The following is a 19,581-nucleotide window of genomic DNA, read 5'->3' as shown; positions in this document are numbered from 1 at the left end:
ACTCAATTTTGGATATGTAGGTTATCTGATGTGAATTTACAGTCTTTTTCATCTAAACATGAGCAATTTTCAGCCGCCAGACCATATAAGACTTTCCCTTTTATTGTGGGCCTTATTTAAGACTAGTCCTTCAAATTCACCCATGCCCTGCAGTCTAGGCAGATTTTTTTTTTGGACGTCAAGCACATAATTTTTGTTTATGTACATTATATCCAACTTTTTATGTACGTAAAAATATTTAAAAAAAAGCGAGTTGATAGGCGCCTAAAACGGGACCTACTTGCATTCATGCACATGACTTTTTAACAGTTATGGGGTCATTGCGGCTTTCATACTGCGTGCTATTCTTTTGTGTTCTTGTTTTAGGTAACAACTAATCATTTTTTTAAGGAATTCTACGATTCAACCTAACTTATCTTTTGCATTGCCTTTATAAATTAGCTTTTAAATGTCCTTCTATCTGTATCATTACAGCGCGCTAAATGACCCATTGGGAACACTATTTTATTCATTATTTTATCAATTCACTTGGTAGTACTTATTCTTAATACAACAAAACCAAAAACAGCCAACAAATCTGAGCAAATGAAGTTTTATACCCAAAAGCCGTTAATAGTGCTATTTTTGTTGCCGCATAATTATGCTACTTTCTTCATAAATGTATCGAAGTTTTAAAAACCATCCGCGTTACGCCCACAACCACTTTTATTTTAGTTAAAGGATATGTAACCCTACTTACCCGTACACACAGAATAAAAATATTGCAAAAAATGTCCATTTTGTAGCAGAAAGAAAAATTGCCCACACTTTGGTGCTATTTTTGTTGCCGCAACTGTATATATATACCATTAAAATACAATAAAATCGAAAGGTTTGTTTTCGAGGGAACGGTAGGTCGACGGAAATGGCTAGATTGACCAGCTACTATGTATATACTTCCTACACTTTATACCCGGTACTCGTAGACTCGTCAGAAATTATGTAACAGGTAGAAGGAAGCATTTCCGACCCTATAAAGTATCAAACAAAAACACCTCTTAACGAGGTAAAAAGTAGTGGCGAACGCGCCATTAACAAAATTTTCTGATATCAACAATTCGATAACATTTGATAAAATAAATAAACTATATTAAATGTCAAAAATACCTCTGCGCTCGTTCAGGATGGTTATAAAGTATTTATTGACAAGGAATTTAATGAAATATATAAAGAACACAAATTATAAAGAACTCTTGTTAGCTTGTGAGCGTGCGGCACATGTCTTCCTCCTTTGACGTTGCCTACCGTACTGCCCTATTTTTGACATCTCGGCCTTTTCTGACGGCGATTAGTCTTCTGTTGCGTGGTCATAGTTTTCATCATTGGTGTCCAGATCTGGGATTAAAGCACACCAAGGCTTCATGTGATCAATGGATACTACGTTGTTGTATCGGCGCTGAGAAACTGAACGATCTGGAAGGTCCTCAACTACGTATAGGTCGTTATTCAGAACCTTTGTAACAACATAAGGTCCTTTAAAAGCTGGATCCAATTTATGTGTATCTCCTGTCGCAGCTGGAACAAAATCGATCATAACCAGATCGTCTACACGGAATTTCTTTGGGGAAGTATGCCTGGCATCATAGCGTATCTTCCATTTTTGCTGCTCTGCTTTAATGTTTTTTCAGCTTGCTGGCGATTTACTTCAACATTGACTTCTGGTTCAGATTCCTGAGTTAAAGCTTGAATTAACCGATTTTTGGAAACGTCTCTAACATTGAAGTTAAATACCAGATCGTTTGGAGTAAACTTTGTGGTGGATTTGATGTTTGTATTCATGCTCCACTGGATTTTACCAAGGTTTTGATCCCACTCTTTATCGTTGGCTGTGCTAGTTTTCAAAGCACTTAGTCCATTAGCGCGAGGCGTGCGAACGGCCGTTTTGATGTGCTGAATTCCATTTTCCTTAATAAAATGGTCGAGTTCCTTTGATGTAAACGATGTTCCTCTATCCGAAATTAGGCGTACAGGTAGCCCAAAAACGCAAAAAATTTGTTTCAGGGCTTTGATAACTGGTGTCGTTTTTGTATTACGTGTTGGTATAAGAAAGGTGTATTTAGTAAAAGCACACACAACTACCAGTATGTGACAGTTTCCGGTTTTACTTCTTATGAACGGCCCAACGTGATCAACGATAATTGTTCGGAACGGTATGGGTACTACTTCCTGCAAGTATAGTTCACCCTCAGATTTTCCGCCCTTTACCTTATTCACACAGCATTCAGGGCAAGAAGCAATGTAGGACTTGATATATCCACGCATCCTTGGAAACCAAAAATATTTCTTTAGTCTTTCCAAAGTCTTTTCGGTTCCAAAATGTCCTGCTTCATCATGGTTGCTCTTGGTTACGCGCCATCTGATTGCTTGAGGTACCACCAACTTGTTGCCATCATCAGTTTTTCGATACAATCGACTTTTACAGATGAAGTAGTCTGTTTTAATTTGACTCCACTGGTTACTGGCGTCCTTGTTGACAAAAACCTCAAAGATGTCTTTTATTTTTGGGTCCTGCATCTGCATTGTGTAAATCCAGTCTTCGTCGATGGGAACTATCTTTAAGACGTTGTCTGCTACTGTTATTATTTTGACCTCCGGTGGATGTACTGGATTCCTACTCATTCCGTCTACATGAGACATTTGCTCTCCCGGTCGATGTTTGCATTTAAAGTCGAACTCTTGTAGTCGGCACCAGCGTGCGATTGGAAGTTGTAGAGCAGTGGATTCCTTGAGCGTTGCTACAGCGTTGCAATCGGTCACCACTACAAACTCGGATCCAATGAGATAAATGCGGAATCTTTCCAAGGACTCGGTAATAGCTAACACTTCTAGCGCATAGCTTGAGTAGCGGCTCTCAGCATCTGAGCAAAGCCTGCTGTAATAAAATACAGGCCTGAGTCCTTCGTCTTCTTCTTGTAGTAGAACGCCCGCAATACCTTTGCTGCTTGCATCCGTGTGTACTTCGTGGCGCCGAGCTGGATCATAAAGAGCCAATAGGGGCTGCGATGTATTAGCTTCCTTTAAGTTTCGGAATGCTGTTTCTTGTTCTTCTTCCCACAGGAACTCTTGACTTTTCTTCAGAAGCTTACTCAAAGGAGCTGCCATTATGCTATATTCCTTGACGAACTTGCGGAAGAATCCAGTAATGCATCGTTTTGCGGCGTTCCATAATTGCTGATGCATATGGTTTTCTCGATTCCTGGCTGAATTCCGTTTGCCGTTACTAAGTGTCCTAAAAACTTGACCTTACTCTGCAGGAAGGAACATTTGGATGGCCGTAAAGTTAGACCAGCTGAGCGGATGGCCTGTAGAAACTCGTTTAGAATGACAAGTCCTTCGTCAACAGTTTTTGATGGTATAATGACTTCGTCTACCTAACTTATTATGTTGCGTTGGTGTTCTAGCTGTCGTAGCAAATCCATGATGACCTCCTGAAATACCATTGGTGCATTTAGCAAGCCAAATGGCATTACGTTGAACTCGTAGAGTCCATCAGGAGTCGGAAATGCCGTTAATTTCTTGCTTTCCTGGCCCATTGGAATCTGGTAATATCCTGAAGTCATATCCAGAGTTGTAAAGTACGAGTTTCCAGACAGCTTGGCTAATTGTTCTTCTACAATTGGCATTGGATATCGCTTTTTTACAGTGACTGCGTTGAGAGCTCTATAATCGATGCACAGTCGACTTTCTCCGTTTGCTTTGGGGACTAATATCGCCGATGATGCATATGGTGAGGTGCTCTTACTGATGATGTTGTGCTTGAGAAGGAGATCTAACTGAGATCGGAGTGCATCCCTTTTAGAAAATGCAACTTGGTATCGACGACCCAGTATCGGTGTTGCCGTTGTCACCTCGATGTCCATTACAGTGGTATTGCCTCTGCCAATATGGGAAAGGTCTTCGGCAAAGCAATCTGTATATCTATGCAACATAAAGCTCACTTCATTGCGCTGGGAGCTACTGACGTCAGCGCTTATATTAAAGTTGATTGCTGATTCCTCTGCTTGCATTATCGCGCCTGAATTTCCAATCTGTTCGTAGTCCTTACTACAGAGTAAGTCTCTGCCAATGAGAACGTCGTAAGGAAGAACGTCATCGGGTAAAATGTGAATGCGTATATAAATTTCGCTGCGTTCTGTTTTCACCGAGGTAAGTATACATTCCTTAGGCTCCACTATTGATCCACCAAATCCTTGTAGACGTTTTACCGATTTCTGTCGAATTGATCCGCTTGGAACAGCCGACTCTCTAATAAGTGTATGATCGCTGCCAGTATCGACGAATGCTGAAAACTCTTTTCCTCCAAGCTCAATAGTCTTCATTATGGGTGGGTACTCCTTGGTATTTGCTGCGTCTACTTGAGCGACTGATGATACCTTTACCCTGCAATCCTTAGCTTCATGCCCAACCTTTGAACAGATTGAACAGCGTGACTTTTTCTGCGGATCTGGACACTTGGCAGCTATGTGACCCATTTGGTTACAATTAAAACATTTTGGTCCTTTGGGTTTAGCCTCACCCCCTGCTACATCTTGGCCTTTCGTGTAAACATACTGAGAAGAAGCACTTTGTTACTGCAGCGTTTGCGCTGTTTTCATATTGTCCAGAGACCTAAATAGTTCTGAACACGTCTGAAGATTCATAGCTAACAGAGCCTTCGTGCAGTCGCTTTGGTTCAATCCGTTAATAATATAAGAATTAATAGATGGCTCATCTATATTAGCTCGTCTTCCAATTGCCATCATGATGTAGATGTATTCGCTAAACGATTCGTTGGATTTTCTTTTACGTCGCATCAGTTCCCTGTGAACATCAGCTGTGTTTACCACGCTTGGAAAATCTTGTAAAAGGGCGGTCTTAAACTGTTCCCAAGATTGGAATACAGTCTGTGCATCTAACCATTCCTTAGCGACACCTCTCATTGTATGCTGTATGGCAAACAATACTGTCCCATCATTCCATTCATAAACGCGTTGCAACTGCTCGGTTTTGCTTATAAGCTGTTGTAAAGTGATGTTGCCCCTAACTGGATCATACTCGGGCAACACACCGATCACATCCTTGATGATGGTGTTGGTGTAAGCAGTGCGTTCGGGGCTTTCTCTGATCCTTTGATGAGGTTGTTCTTTGCCTGGTGGTGGATTGCCTGACGTTGTTGTTCCAAAACAGCCGGTGGACCTGCGGTGCTCCCTACGTTAGCTCGCCCCGAAGTCGCATTTTCCTGTTAAACACTTAAGGCCTGAACCGTTTGGGATAAGCTGATCATCAACTGCTTCAGCTCGTCAATTTGAGATTGTACGGTATTTGCATCGAAATCGTAGTCATCGCGTTCGATTTCATCACATCCCAAGATCCGTGTGAGTTCGTCGATTTTAGCCTGTTTGTTTCCGACGACTGGAATATTGTTCGTGCGTAGAATAATATGCAGATCGGCAACCCTTAGTTGACCTAGTTTAACTAACATTTTTAGTTAACCTCGTGGTCCGTGGCTCCTACTCAAGTTTTTTTTTCACTCTTGGTGCTTTTTCACCGCTTTTTCCCTCTAGATGCTTCTTAAAAAGTCGCCGTATTGCCGTTCTGCCTTTTTACCGCCTTTCTTTTGACCGTGTTGCTTAGCCCATTATGGCGTTGCCCTATTTATACCCGTTACTCGTAGAGTAAAAGGGTATACTAGATTCGTCGGAAAGTATGTAACAGGCAGAAGGAAGCGTTTCCGACCCCACAAAGTATATATATTCTTGATCAGGATTACTAGCCGAGTCGATCTAGCCATGTCCGTCTGTCCGTCTGTCCGGATGAACGCTGAGATCTCGGAAACTATGGGAGCTAGGCTATTGAGATTTGGCGTGCAGATTCCTGAGCTTCTTACGCAGCGCAAGTTTGTTTCAGCACAGTGCCACGCCCACAAACCGCCCAAAACTGTGGCTCCTACAGTTTTGATGCTAGAATAAAAATGTATTGTTCTCATCAATACCTATCGATTGACCCAAAAAAAAGTTTGCCACGCCCACTTTAACGCCCACAAACCGCGAAAACCTGTGACGCCCACAATTTTCATGCTAGATAAAAAATTTTAACTGAAATGTATTGGTCTCGTCGATACCTATCGATTGGTCCAAAAAAAAATTTGCCACGCCCACTCTAACGCCCATAACGCTTAAATCTGTATACCGCCGGTAGGTGGCGCATTTTAATCTCGCTTTGCTGCTTGCATATCTCCATTTAGCTGAGTAACGGGTATCTGATAGTCGAGGTACTCGACTATAGCGTTCTTCCTTGTTTTGACATAAATTTATGTATTCGGCACGCTACAACAGAAAATTTACGTGTAGGTAAATAAATATTCACTGTTGCGGGCCGAAATCATAAATTTAATATAGTTTATTTATTTTATCGAATGTAATATAATTTTTCGTCACAATTGTTGATATCAGAAAATTTTGTTAAAGGCGCGTTCGCCACTACTTTTTACCTCGTTAAGAGGTGTTTTTGTTTGATTTAATATTATGATGAAATAAAACATATTTGTTTAAAATTCTTATGAAATAAATATTGTTGTGAAATTAAATTATGCTTTAATAGAAATCAAATCGCACCCACATACATCCGTTGTTCGGAGGCATATCAGAAATACTTTGTTGCAAAGTGAGGGGAATATAACATTAGTCATTTAACGACAAAATTTTTACTTTTCTTTTTATTGAATCGCACATCCGGGACTCAGAAGCATATCAGAAGTACTTTGTTGCAAAGTGTGCAAACATAAAATTATGCGCCATCCAACTGCAATAAATCCAGGTAGCAATATGCATTGATAGCGCTAGAGAACTGAATTCGAAGTCAGTTCAAAAATTGAACTTCATTAAAAACAATCCTTAATCACGAGAAGGAGAACGAGGACAACATGGAGCAACAACAACAACAAAAGCAACAACAACCAGAAGAACAGCAACAACAACCAAAGCAACAGCATCAACAACCAAATCAACAGCATCCAGACGGATGTTGTAAGAACTGGAAAACCACCAAGCCTTCTTTGAAAGTATTAGCAGTTCGTTGTATTGATTGTAAATGCAAGTGATGTAACAGTCGTGGTTACGAAACTTCTGATGAGGATGATGATGATGAAGATGGTGGTTTCCAAATTCTTACCCAGATACCAGAAGACAATGTCGACGCAGACATATATTAAGGTTATCCTACCTCCTGCTCCTAAACGGAAAAATTAATAAAACGATTTTATTGTGAAAAATATTTACATACATATATATGTAAAATTACAATTTATTATTCATCTCTTTTTTATTCACATTTTATTCAAAGCAAAAAAAAAAAGCAACAGTCAGTAATGACTAAATCTAACATTGTAGGATGGCGAACTAAAAAAACAAATTGATGCATTTTGTAAGGAGTTTGAGCATATAGTTTGTGGCAGTGATTTAAGGACCTTACACACCATCAGAAAAATGCCTACGATTGGAACACAAAATATTGTGATATATATTGTCCCAATAAGATTTAGATGTCCCAATAAGATTTAAGCCCACCTTTGCATTGGAGTTCTCTTTGTTCAATGAATTCATAACTCTATTACAATTCAAATAGTAAGTCAAATATGCAGACTCAGCACTGCCCAGTCCCAGCCCAGTCCCAGTGCACAAAACGGCGATCATATTACCGGGCACTTGAAGAACTGTTTGGGACTTGTATTTGTGGCTTACTTATTGTGGCCAAGTGCTACAATGTATATGTAATAATGTTAATGCGAAACACTGAGTACAGTGTGCATTCAATATGTGAACATACTACATCTCCCTCCTTTAGAAAAATAGCGTAATTATATGGAGCTATTTTCTTAGTATATTAATTTGTATATAAGAATATATATATATAAATTTATGCATTTTAATTATTGTTTTTTTTTTGTGTAATTATGCTATTATTTACTGCTATGTATGGCCATACTTGAAATATTTGTAAGAGTAATGAACTGATTATGAAATAAAAGTTTTTAGTCTATCTTTATGTACTGTTTGCTTCTTATTTTTATACCCGTTACTCGTAGAGTAAAAAGGTATACTAGATTCGTCGGAAAGTATGTAACAGGCAGAAGTAAGCTTTTCCGACCCCATAAAGTATATATATTCCTGATCAGGATCACTAGCCGAGTCGATCCATGCCCGTCTGTCCGTCTGTCCGTATGAATGCTGAGATCTCGGAAACTATACAAGCTACAATACTGAGATTAAGCATGCAGATTCCTGAGATTCCTGCGCAGCGCATGTTTGTTTCAGCAGAGTGCCACGCCCACTCTAACGCCCACAAACCGCCCAAAACTGTGGCTCCTACTAGAATAAAAATTTTAACTGAAATCTGTTGTTCTCGTCAATATCTATCGATTGACCCAAAAAAAAAGTTTGCCACGCCCACTCTAACGCATACAAACCGACCAAGCCTGTAGCGCCCACAATTTTCATGCTAAATAAAAAATTTTAACTGAAATATATTGGTCTCGTCAATACCTATCGATTGATCCAAAAATAATTTGCCACGCCTACTCTAACGCCCATAACGCTTAAATCTGTTTTCAATAATACTTTATCTCCTATAGATATATCTATGTCATTAGCCGTAAGGTCATAAAATTCGTTGTTTTTCCTCTATTATAATTCTAGCTTTTTTATATGCTATTTCTAATCTATATTTACTCTCTCTAGCATAATCATCTATGTTATATCAAACAAAAACACCTCTTAACGAGGTGTTCACGCCAAAAGGGCGTTTAATTTCAGGAGGCAGTGTCGAGCGGCAGTTTTATCCAGATGTCTACATCTCGCGCGCTCGCACTGCCGTCCGCTCTCCCTCTCCATCTCTCCCCTAAGTCACCGCTCTGCTCTGGAGCGCTTAAGTTAAGTTAGGCTTAAGCAGTTCTTGTTTCAAAGTGTACGAATAAACATCTACGCACGTCGCGTAAATACCCCAAAAGTACCCGCGTATTTTTATGCGTACCACTCGATCTTGGGGCTTCAATTATTTCATCGATTAAGCCGCACCGCCCCAACATTTTGGTCCTTCGAGCCGGATTTCAAAATCTTTGGACTTTCCTCTCCTGGAGTTTCCTTTGATTTTGTCCCAGCAGGCTTGAAACAATCCAGATAAGTTCCGCTTACTATAATTGCCGGTCATACAGCCAGTTTTTCGGACCCTATTTCGACTAACTTTCTGTATGATATATTGTCTAAATCCAAAAGAGATTAATCCGACGCAACGGCATTTAATATATGTATTTCAATTCCGTTACTTGTGCCCGACAATATTCCAGTTTCCTTTGCCCACAGTTGCACACTTGAAACAATTCCAGTAAATATTTCAGTGCTACTATTCAACGAAAATATTTGTCAAATATATTTTCAATTCCAATCGTGTGTAAAATATAACTCAGCCGCAGTAAAAAATTCCCGGTCATAAAATTTTTCCTTAAGATTTGCACTCTTTATTTTTTACTGTGTTCCAGCTGCGTGTGTATATTTACATAAATATTCTAATACAGTCCACTCTAACTACTCGTTCTAATACAGTCCACTCTAACTACTCGTTCTAATACAGTCCACTCCAACTACTTTTCTCGACCTACAAATACGGCTAAACTATTTCTAAAATTAAAAACAAAGTGACAATATCCACAAATTTACTCCAGCAAATCGTTTGCAATTTAGTTGTGCAGGTGACAAACAAACGCACCGACATACAAACATAAGCGAAGTGTTTCTAATTCCCGCAAAGTTATTCCGCTATTCGCACCCCACATATGTACATATGTACAGTGTACATACATACGTATATCGCCAATGCACAGTGGGTCAAGAGCTCACAAAAAGTGTTCCTTTCAAACAAACAATATTAAAGTCCGTAATTCCTTACATAAGTCCGACCATCCGATATAATAAATATTTATTGCCTATCCGACAGTGTGACCGTATATATTTACAATCTTAATTGGTTCCTAAATTCCAATTTGATTCCAATCCGTTTCCTTACATCTGAATTAAAATTCTAAATTATTTAACGTCATGGCAACATCAGTAAAATCCGCTTTAACCCGATTTACGGCCACAGCTGACTGTCTGATCCACTTTGAGGCCACTGTGAACGCTCCAGGTGCTCCTACACCAACGTTATCCGCCTGTAACATCCGACGCGATCACCTTAATTCCTTGTGGCAATCGGTAAAGGCAGACACAAAATCCATACTAAAGTCCAAGTATTACCAAACGTACTCCACTTACGAAATATTTGCCGCGCAGCTGATGGAACAAATCCAAACAGGCTCCTCCCAAATACCTCAAGCTCCAGTAACTTCGTCCCAAAATTCCACGTCTTATGGCTGTCGGCTCCCTCCTATCGACACAGAGGTTTTCTCTGGCGACTATCTTCGCTGGCCGACTTTCCGGGACCTTTTCACGGCAATATACATAGACAATCCGAGTCTAACGCCCGTTGAAAAATTATTCCACTTAAATTCAAAAACAAGTGGCGAAGCTCATTCCATAGTTTCGAGATCCCCACTCACCAATGATGGCTTTCGCTCAGCCTGGAATAACCTAACTGAGCGTTTCGAAAATAAGCGATTGCAGGTGAACCTGAAAACACTTTTCAATGTGCAATCCATAGCACAGGAGTCGGGAGCAGCCTTAAAGGAACTTCAACGCACTTTTCAAGGTTGCTTAACTTCCTTAAAATTTTCCGGTGTTAATATTGAGAATTGGGACCCTATCCTGGTTTATATGTGCTCGACAAAACTACCAAAGCTCACTCTCTCATTATGGGAGCAATCCATCCAAAATAAAGCCGAAATTCCTACGTGGCTTGAGCATGATGCATATTTGACGGAGCGCCATCTAACTCTTGAGGCCGTCGATAGCTTCCGATCTGCCAATTTCCACCACGTCCAGTCCAAAGACACAAATCGAGAGGCAGAATTTCCAAAAATAAATTCCTTCAACACAAGGTTAGTTCCGATAACCAAAGGCTGCGATCTGTGTTCGAAGAAGGACCACCCCGTGCGTATATGTCCACGCTTCCTACAGATGACGGTAGAAGATCGCTTAGCCTATATCCAAAGGAAGCGGTTGTGCTCCAATTGCTTTGCAAATAGCCATCAATTCCGGGATTGCACAAGCGCTCACAACTGTCTCACTTGCCAAGATCGGCATCACACATTGCTGCATCGAAACAGCGGTCCTACTACTCCGACGATTCCATCCGACCCTCCAAGGCCAGTATCCGCCTCAGTTCCACACATCATTTCGTCCTATTCAACGCAAGTTTCCGTACAAAAAGTCCCTCCTAAGAATACTCCATCCGAATATTGGGTTCCATACCCCACCTTGGATGGCAGACGTACTAGAGGTATTAAATCCTACCAATGCCGAGTCTGCCAAAAGATCCATCCTCTACGGAAGTGCCACCACTTTATACGGCTAAGCCCCCAGAATCGTCTTCAGGAAGTACATATCCAGAAGTACTGCTCCAATTGCTTGGCTCACAATCATTCCAAGGACTCCTGCCGCAGTGGTCATCACTGCCACAAGTGTGGAAAGGCCCACCACACTCTCCTACATACGGACGACCGATCTATACTTCCAACATATTCCTGAGCCTACTATCCTGAGGTTCTTGCTACGGGTGTCCTCGCAAGGGGGGGGAGAATGTTCACGCCAAAAGGGCGTTTAATTTCAGGAGGCAGTGTCGAGCGGCAGTTTTATCCAGATGTCTACATCTCGCGCGCTCGCACTGCCGTCCGCTCTCCCTCTCCATCTCTCCCCTAAGTCTCCGCTCTGCTCTGGAGCGCTTAAGTTAAGTTAGGCTTAAGCAGTTCTTGTTTCAAAGTGTACGAATAAACACCTACGCACGTCGCGTAAAAACCCCAAAAGTACCCGCGTATTTTTATGCGTACCACTCGATCTTGGGGCTTCAATTATTTCATCGATTAAGCCGCACCGCCCCAACACGAGGTAAAAAGTAATGGCGAAAGCGCTCTTAACAAAAATTTCTGATATCAACAATTGTGACGAAAAATGATATTATATTCGATAAAATAAATAGACTATATTAAATTTATGATTTCGGCCCGCAACAGTAAATATTTATTTACCTACACGTAAATTTTCTGCTGTAGCGTGCCGAATACATAAATTTAATATAGTTTATTTATTTAATCGAACATAATATTATTTTTCGCTACAATTGTTAATATCAGAAATGTTTGTTAAGAGCGCTTTCGCCACTACTTTTTACCTCGTTAAGAGGTGTTTTTGTTTGATATCAGAAGTTTTTCGCACAAGAGTTTAAGTACCCCAATACCATGACTAAGAGTCGTCCCCATGAATATTAAAATATTTAATAAAAAGTTTTATCACTTCAATTACCTATTTTAACAGCACAAGTTTGGAATCTCAAGGGCAGTATAGTTTCAGATTCCAAGAGAAACCTGTCGTTTCTTATAATTCCCGCCGAACTAGCGGGTTATTCCAAAGTTCTACCACTTTGGAATATATATATATATAAATAGATCAAGTTTCCTATTTTGATTAGCTTCGTGCAAGTAAAGGACCCTAAAACCATAACAGATTTTCCGTTTAAAAAAATCTAATAAGAATTTTTTCATCAAATTGGTTTTTTTCTTGTTTATTCCAGTAAGTATAAAATATTTCATATACGGAGTTGAAATGAGTTGCACTATTTATCGCCTAATATCTTCCAAACGGTAATTTTTAGGTCAAAAAGTGTTATAAATCAAAAGTTGAGGAATCTCTAGGGCTATATGATTTGAAATTTAAAAAGAAATCGTTCGACAGAAAATAGTCAAAATGTGGTTTTAAAAAATAACTTTTTGTCATAACTCTAAATCTATTATATTCAGTCAACTTTACTATGTGAATGGTATTTAGAAAATTAAATTATCTTTTCAGAGAAATATGGCACGTTTCTGTAGCATTAGTTGTTTAGATACTATAAACATTTTAAATCTGGCTTTTTTTTTGGATTTCCCGCTAAACTAGCGGGTTTTTCCTAAAGTCGTAGAACAAACGTTTCCTATTTCAAGCTACTTTTTACACCCAGAGGGTTTCCAAAACCCTAAAACTAAGATGGGATGCATACAAACCCACAAACAAAGGGACAAACATTTTCATTTTGGGAAGAAGAAGAAAATCTTGTTTTTTGAATTACTTTTGAACGGAACATCGGATTTCAACAAATAAGGTGTCATTCGACGCGTATTCTCAGTAAGAATAAAACTAGTTAACTATCCCCACCGTATCCAGCAGCTCAAATTTTCTAAATTTTTACTTTTACACTATCACCGCTTTTTCTCCCAAACGAATCTATATTTTGAAAGTTTTGGTATGCAATCTTCTTAGTTAGTGCGATACCTTTCGATTGGTGTATCACTCGTTATGATCGGACCATAATTGCAGATTTTCAATTCTGCGGCTATATATAGTAGTTGTCTTCGCACGCTCTCTTGCGCGCTTCGCCACTACGTGTACTGCCGTCCACAGTGATATAAATTCTTGATCAGGATCTGTAGCCGAGTCGTTCTAGCCATGTCAGTCTGTCCGTCTGTCTGTTCATACCTATAAACGCTGTAATCTTGGAAAGTATAAAAGCTAGACATTTACGATACGTATTGTAGATTCGTGAGCTTCTTGCGCAGCGAAAGTTTGTTTCAGAAGGGCGCCCAAAACTGTGGCGCCCACAGTTTTTATACTAGAAATAAAATTTTAAATGAAATGTGTTGCCACGCCCAGTGGCCCTTTTTAACTAAAATGAATTTCCTCAAATAATGCAAGTTTGCACACCGTTGTTAAGTGTAACGTTTTTTCAGAACCTGATCCAAAGTTGTATTTGATTTGATTTATGGATTGTAGCACATCCTACCAATGAATGTCAATGAGCCTAGAACAGTTATACCCTGTAAGTGTAGCGGCAGAGAACGAACCAAGAATTGGCCTATGCCCGCTTGATGGGAGGTTGCGCACTGGTGGTATACACCATACCAGTATAATTAAAATTAAATTACCTGTAAGATATTTAGTCTATATTCGATCACATTAATTTTGCCATCCGATCCATTTAAAACAGAGAAAATATGTTCCAACAGTTCTTTGACAATAAGCCAATCAGAGCATTTTGTCGATAAAAGCTTTAAAGATTCAAGTGATTCTCGTCGTGCGATGTCCCCTTTACTGTATAGATTTTGTATAAGTACATTTCCAACTTTTCGAGCATAACGACTGCAATCAAAGTTTAACATATTAAAAATTAATCCAATACTTTCAAGTGTGTTTTCTGGGCTTCGTAAAATCGACCGTTGTAAAGGGGGATATATATATGAATCAAATTCTGATTCGGTAAGCGATTCCAATAGTGGGCGGCAGGTTGTAATAAACGACTTATCAGGTTTGGATTTGCATGAAATCATGCTCTTTACAAAGTATTCCGACAGCTTCTCTGTATTGTTTTGTAATATAACTGACTTTTTGGTTTTAGATTCAAATTGAATCATGACCATGAACATAATGGTAACATTACTAGTTGCTTCCAGTTGAAATAATATGTCTAAAGTTTCATCAAAAATTAGGGTACTATCCCATAACTCATACAATATTTTTGTTCTTGCATCTGCAATTTTTTGGTTTGGAGATAATAAAGTTAGTTGATAGATTAGCGACTGATATTCAACTATTCTTTTTTTTTCCGTTTTAAAGATATTAGAATTTCTGTCTGCATGTTTCTGTAGTAGAGATATCCATCCCAATGCTATAATAGCCGATTTACAAGATTTTTGAGGTGGAGCACTTGCAAATTCTTTGAACAAAAGTGATTTAAAGACGTTTAGCATATGTTCAATCGTTAAATCATGGTGAATTGTTGCAAGGTCAATAAGAAGCTCTCTAACTATTCTTTGAGACGCAAGATCCTTATACTTTGTTATCGTAGTTCCAATCACTTTACATATGCCTCGAATAATGGTTGAATTTATACCTATAAGTAAGAAAAAAATATTATTTTGTAATACAAATAGTTCAACTAATTTGGATAAATTTCTGATGTCATAAAAATTTTTAAAAAGTATTTAATGAGGCTATCACTGTTTTACGTAACCTACATATTTAGCCCATCATAGCATTCCACGGGAAATTGCCGATAACTCAGCCAAATTCTAAAAATTCATGTAACGACATATTTTAATGCAGTACATGTTAATGATCAGGTTTCAAAAGAAAGCTTTTCTATCAAGCTCTGGTTTTCAGTTTCACAACGAAAAAAAACTGTGCTTCGGCTTATCCCACTTATAACGCGCACAAGCCGCCAAAACCTGTGGATACTACATTTTTAATGCTAGAAAAAATGTTAGCTTATATGTATTGCTCCGGTCAATCACTATAAATTACTTTTTAAAAAAATTGTTACGCCCAGTCTAACGCTCACAAACCTCCCAAAACCGTCCGCAAAAAAGCTAATATTTCGGAATCTATAGAAGCTACAAAGTCGGGACTAGGCAATTGGATCTAGAGATTATTGCGCAGCATAAGTTTGATTCAGCAAAGTGCCATGCCCATTCTAACGCAAAAACCCAAACCGCAAAAAAATGTGTCGCCCACAGTTATTATGCTAGAATACAAATTTATTGGTTTCGTTAATACCTATCGATTGACGTATAATTTCGCAAGTGTATATGGGATCTTAGGGAAGAAAACCACACAGAAACACAGTGTAAGCAAGGAAGAACGCTATAGTCGAGTACCTCGACTATCAGAAACCCGTTACTCAGCTAAAGGGTCCAAAGGGAAATGAAGATATGCAAGCAGCAAAGCGAGATTGAAATGCGCCACCTAACTGTGACCTCAATAAATGGTTATGTGGGCGGTAGACAGATTTAAATGTTATGGGCGTTAGAGTGGGCGTGGTAAATTTTTCTTTGGATCAATCGATAGGTATTGATTATTTTTTATCTAGCATGAAAATTGTGGGCGCCACATGTTTGGTCGTTAGAGTGGGCGTGGCATATTCGCGAAACAAACTTGCGCTGCGTACAAGGCTACGGAATCCAAATCTGAGATCCCAATTCTCTACCTCTGATAGTTTCCGAGATATCCGCTTTCATATTTACGATTTTTTGAAGTTTGTGGGCGTTAAAGTGGGCGTGACAAACTTTTTTGGGTCAATTGAAAGGTGTTGATAAGAACAATACATTTCAGTTTTTGCTAGCATTTAAAATTTTAGGAGCCACAGTTTTGGGCGGTTTGCGCTGCGCAGGAACCTCAGTTTCCGAGATCTCAGCGTTCATACGGACGCTTCCTTCTGCCGGTTACATACTTTCCGACGAATCTATTATACCGGTTTACTCTACGAGTAACGGTTATAAAAATGTGCCTGACGAAAAAGGTTGACAGTTAACTTAAAAAAAAAAATAAAACCTTTATTTCTGTATTTTAACATTCTAAAAAATCTCTTTTAATATTACAGCAGAGATCGCTGAAATCGGCGGTTAACTAGACGCTAAAATCAGTTTTATCTTTGTCCCGACCGAATGTCAGTTTAGCACAGATATCATGAAATCAAGAAGTGCGACAAATTTAACTTAATTGTACAACTATAAAGTTAGGAAAGAGTGAAAAGTAACGCTAAATGTAAAATTAAAATCGATTCTTTTTGAAACTATTACCGCTTTATATGAGTCCAAATGAGACAAAATTTACTCCGAAACTCTATATATTTTGAGAGACCGACAGTTTTGGTTGGTTGGTTTCAAAATTTTCTTTTAAATACATTTTTCAGATCTCTTGTGCTGAATATGTTTTCGTTCTGCAGCCGATCTAATTGTTGTCTTAAGAGGTAATGGAAAATAGTTCTTGATATTTACTTATTAATTAATAAAAAAGGCTCCCCGTTTTTTGCCCTTTTTGACAAGAACAACAGGACTTATAATTTCGAAATTCGATTCCTCGTACATTTTAATTTTTATCCACTCATAGATTTGGTTTGAACCACGCTCGATTTATCAAAAGGTTGGGATGTCCGCATTTTCAGAAGTGAAAATTCAAATGAAAATTTTTCGAAGTCCCACGGGATTTCCCTTGTTCCTTATACTCATTTTTCGTATGGCCTGTCACGTGCCGGTGACACGTCCCAAGTGAAATCACTTGTGAAAATCAGAATTTTTCAATGAGTTTTCACTTATTAAAAATAATTGAAAATACATACATTTTTATTTACTCTTAAATTCATTTTAACTAAAAAGTTTATTTAGGTTTTCTGTTAAAGGACAATTGTTAGTAAGCCTAGTTTAATGTTACGTTAATTTGCTTTTTACATTGGTCATCGCCTTCCTTAAACCTTTGCTCCTGAAAAAATTCGTGGGCATATGTTAAAAAATGCGTTTTATTTGTTTATTTGCATATTTACCATTTAGAGCTGTGTTTTACCCTTTGCAGGATTTTTATTGGCGCAAAACATTTCATCATCCACTTTCGGCTTACGGAACCCATTGAATACCTTAATACTTTAAACTAAGATCAATGCACAACATCTTCAACTTAATGAAACACTTACCTGACTTTATTATTTTCACTTTAAAGAACGAAAGAAGTAAATTTGCTGCGCACAATTTAAATGGCTTGCTTCCCTTTCAATAACTCAAACAGAATGAACCAAGTATTCCTCTCACCCCTTTACACGATTTCTTTTAATTTCTCTTCGCTGTTGGCGCGTGCCACTGCACCTAAACCCTTTTTAAAGCGAAAAATATCAGACTACATAATTTTTACTATTTGAGTAAAAAATACAAAATGAATTCTTTAAAAATGGTACTATTAAAATGTTTTAAATATTTAAATAAATTTTAACGAACTAAATTTCTATAACTTAACTAAAAAATTATATTGTAATATTAATGTATAATACGTAAGCATAACATTAAACGTAAATTCAAATTACTTAATTTTACTATAATCAAATAATTTACTTTTATAAAACAATATTAGTTGTTTTATTTCGATATACAATAATGCTCCTAAAATATTAGGGCATTCACGTGTCGCTGTGCCACGAAAATTTTTCCGCATTAGTCGCTAGCCGAACATAAAGGAGAGACTCAAAAGAAATAACGGACCTGCCGAAATTTGTCTCTGAGAGCGCCGAGTGCAGGCAGATTATAAGACAAAGAAAGAGAGGGAAGCTCCGAATATCTGCCTCTCTGTTGCGCCGACTTCTCTGCTGACGTCAACAGCGGCATAGCGTTTTAGGCACAAAAAAAAAATCAAAAAGCTTTTTGCCTTGAGCCACGTCACGGCGTCCCTACTGCAGAACTGAAGGGTATACGGGGTGTGTTCAAAAAGTAAGGTGACTTTTCAAATTTCGCGGGCAACATATTTTCGATTATCGATTTTTTTGTTTTCTATGTTGGTACACTCTTCCCTAACATCTGTACCAAGTTTCAATTGAATCCCCTTTTTTGTTTAGTTGTGAGAGGCGTAAAGGTAACAAGTTGTTTTGCGTGCTCAGCGATTTTTTGCTATCGAAAAATATGGATCAAAGGATTTGCATCAAATTTTGTGTAAAAAATAAAATTTAGTGCTCCGAAACACTTGAAATGTTGACAGTGGCATACGGTAAAACTGTTCTGAGTAAAAAAAATGTTTACAAGTGGTACAAACTCTTCCAAGATGGCCGGGAAGATGCCAATGACGAGCCTCGCTCTGGACGCCCAAGCACGTCAACAACTGATGAAAACGTTCAAGCAGTGAAGAAAATTGTTTCGGAAAATCGTCGAATCACTATCAGAGAAGTTGCTGAAGATGTCGGTATATCGCTTGGCTCGTGCCATGAAATTTTTTCAAACGTTTTGGGCATGAGTCGTGTGTCAGCGAAGTTTGTTTCAAAATTGCTGAATTTTGACCAAAAGAACCGTCGCATGAGCATCGCTCAAGAGCTGTTGGATGACGTCAACGACGACCCAGATTTACTCAAAAGGGTCATAACTGGTGACGAATCATGGGTATATGGTTATGATATCGAAACCAAAATTTGATGCAAATACTTTGCTCCATATTTTTCGATAGCAAAAAATCGCTGAGCACGCATAACAACTTGTTACCTTTACGCCTCTCACAACTAAACAAAAAAGGGGATTCAATTGAAACTTGGTACAGATGTTAGGGAAGAGTGTACCAACATAACAAAACAAAAAAATCGATAATCGAAAATATGTTGCCCGCGAAATTTGAAAAGTCACCTTACTTTTAATTTCCAAATCTACGTTGTTTTAAATGTCAAATGTCTGTATACAATTTGCAATTATTTGGTCTTTCTTGAGCATAACTTAAACCTACTAAATAACTATTTGATTACGACCCAATATTTTGTTGTATAGCCTTTATTGGCTATTACAGGCCAACACCTATCTGGCCTCATCCCCCCTGCACAACTTGCCAAAGCTGCGGCTTAGAAATCGGGGATTTCTTGGCAACATAACGCTTG

General features: G+C 38.5%; 1 protein-coding gene and 1 long non-coding RNA gene across 5 annotated transcripts in view; both read right to left on the bottom strand.

The window, feature by feature from the left end:
- l(3)80Fj (lethal (3) 80Fj) overlaps positions 1 to 19,581 on the bottom strand; it is a 57,318-nt gene that overhangs the window by 11,637 nt on the left and 26,100 nt on the right. Inside the window, exon 3 of one of the 4 annotated variants that reach the window (XM_017076951.4) lies at positions 14,120 to 15,084. The exons of 1 other annotated variant lie outside the window; for it this stretch is intronic. In XM_017076951.4, coding sequence (XP_016932440.4) covers positions 14,120 to 15,084 — 965 coding nt within the window. Of the gene's footprint in view, positions 1 to 14,119; positions 15,085 to 19,581 lie in introns of those variants that run through there. 2 more of the 4 variants (XM_017076954.4, XM_036822418.3) reach the window with 2 other exon arrangements.
- Positions 15,091 to 17,963, bottom strand: LOC139353105 (uncharacterized). Its single transcript, XR_011604248.1, has 3 exons — positions 17,656 to 17,963; positions 17,509 to 17,598; positions 15,091 to 17,447 (listed from the first exon to the last, which is right to left on the bottom strand). It is a non-coding gene; the product is annotated as an uncharacterized lncRNA (long non-coding RNA).

Source organism: Drosophila suzukii, chromosome 3 (genome assembly GCF_043229965.1).
Source record: "Drosophila suzukii chromosome 3, CBGP_Dsuzu_IsoJpt1.0, whole genome shotgun sequence".
In the NCBI taxonomy this organism is placed as follows: Eukaryota; Metazoa; Arthropoda; class Insecta; order Diptera; family Drosophilidae; genus Drosophila; species Drosophila suzukii.
The sequence above is the reverse complement of the archived record's forward strand: the minus strand, read 5'-3'. Positions and strand labels throughout refer to the sequence as shown.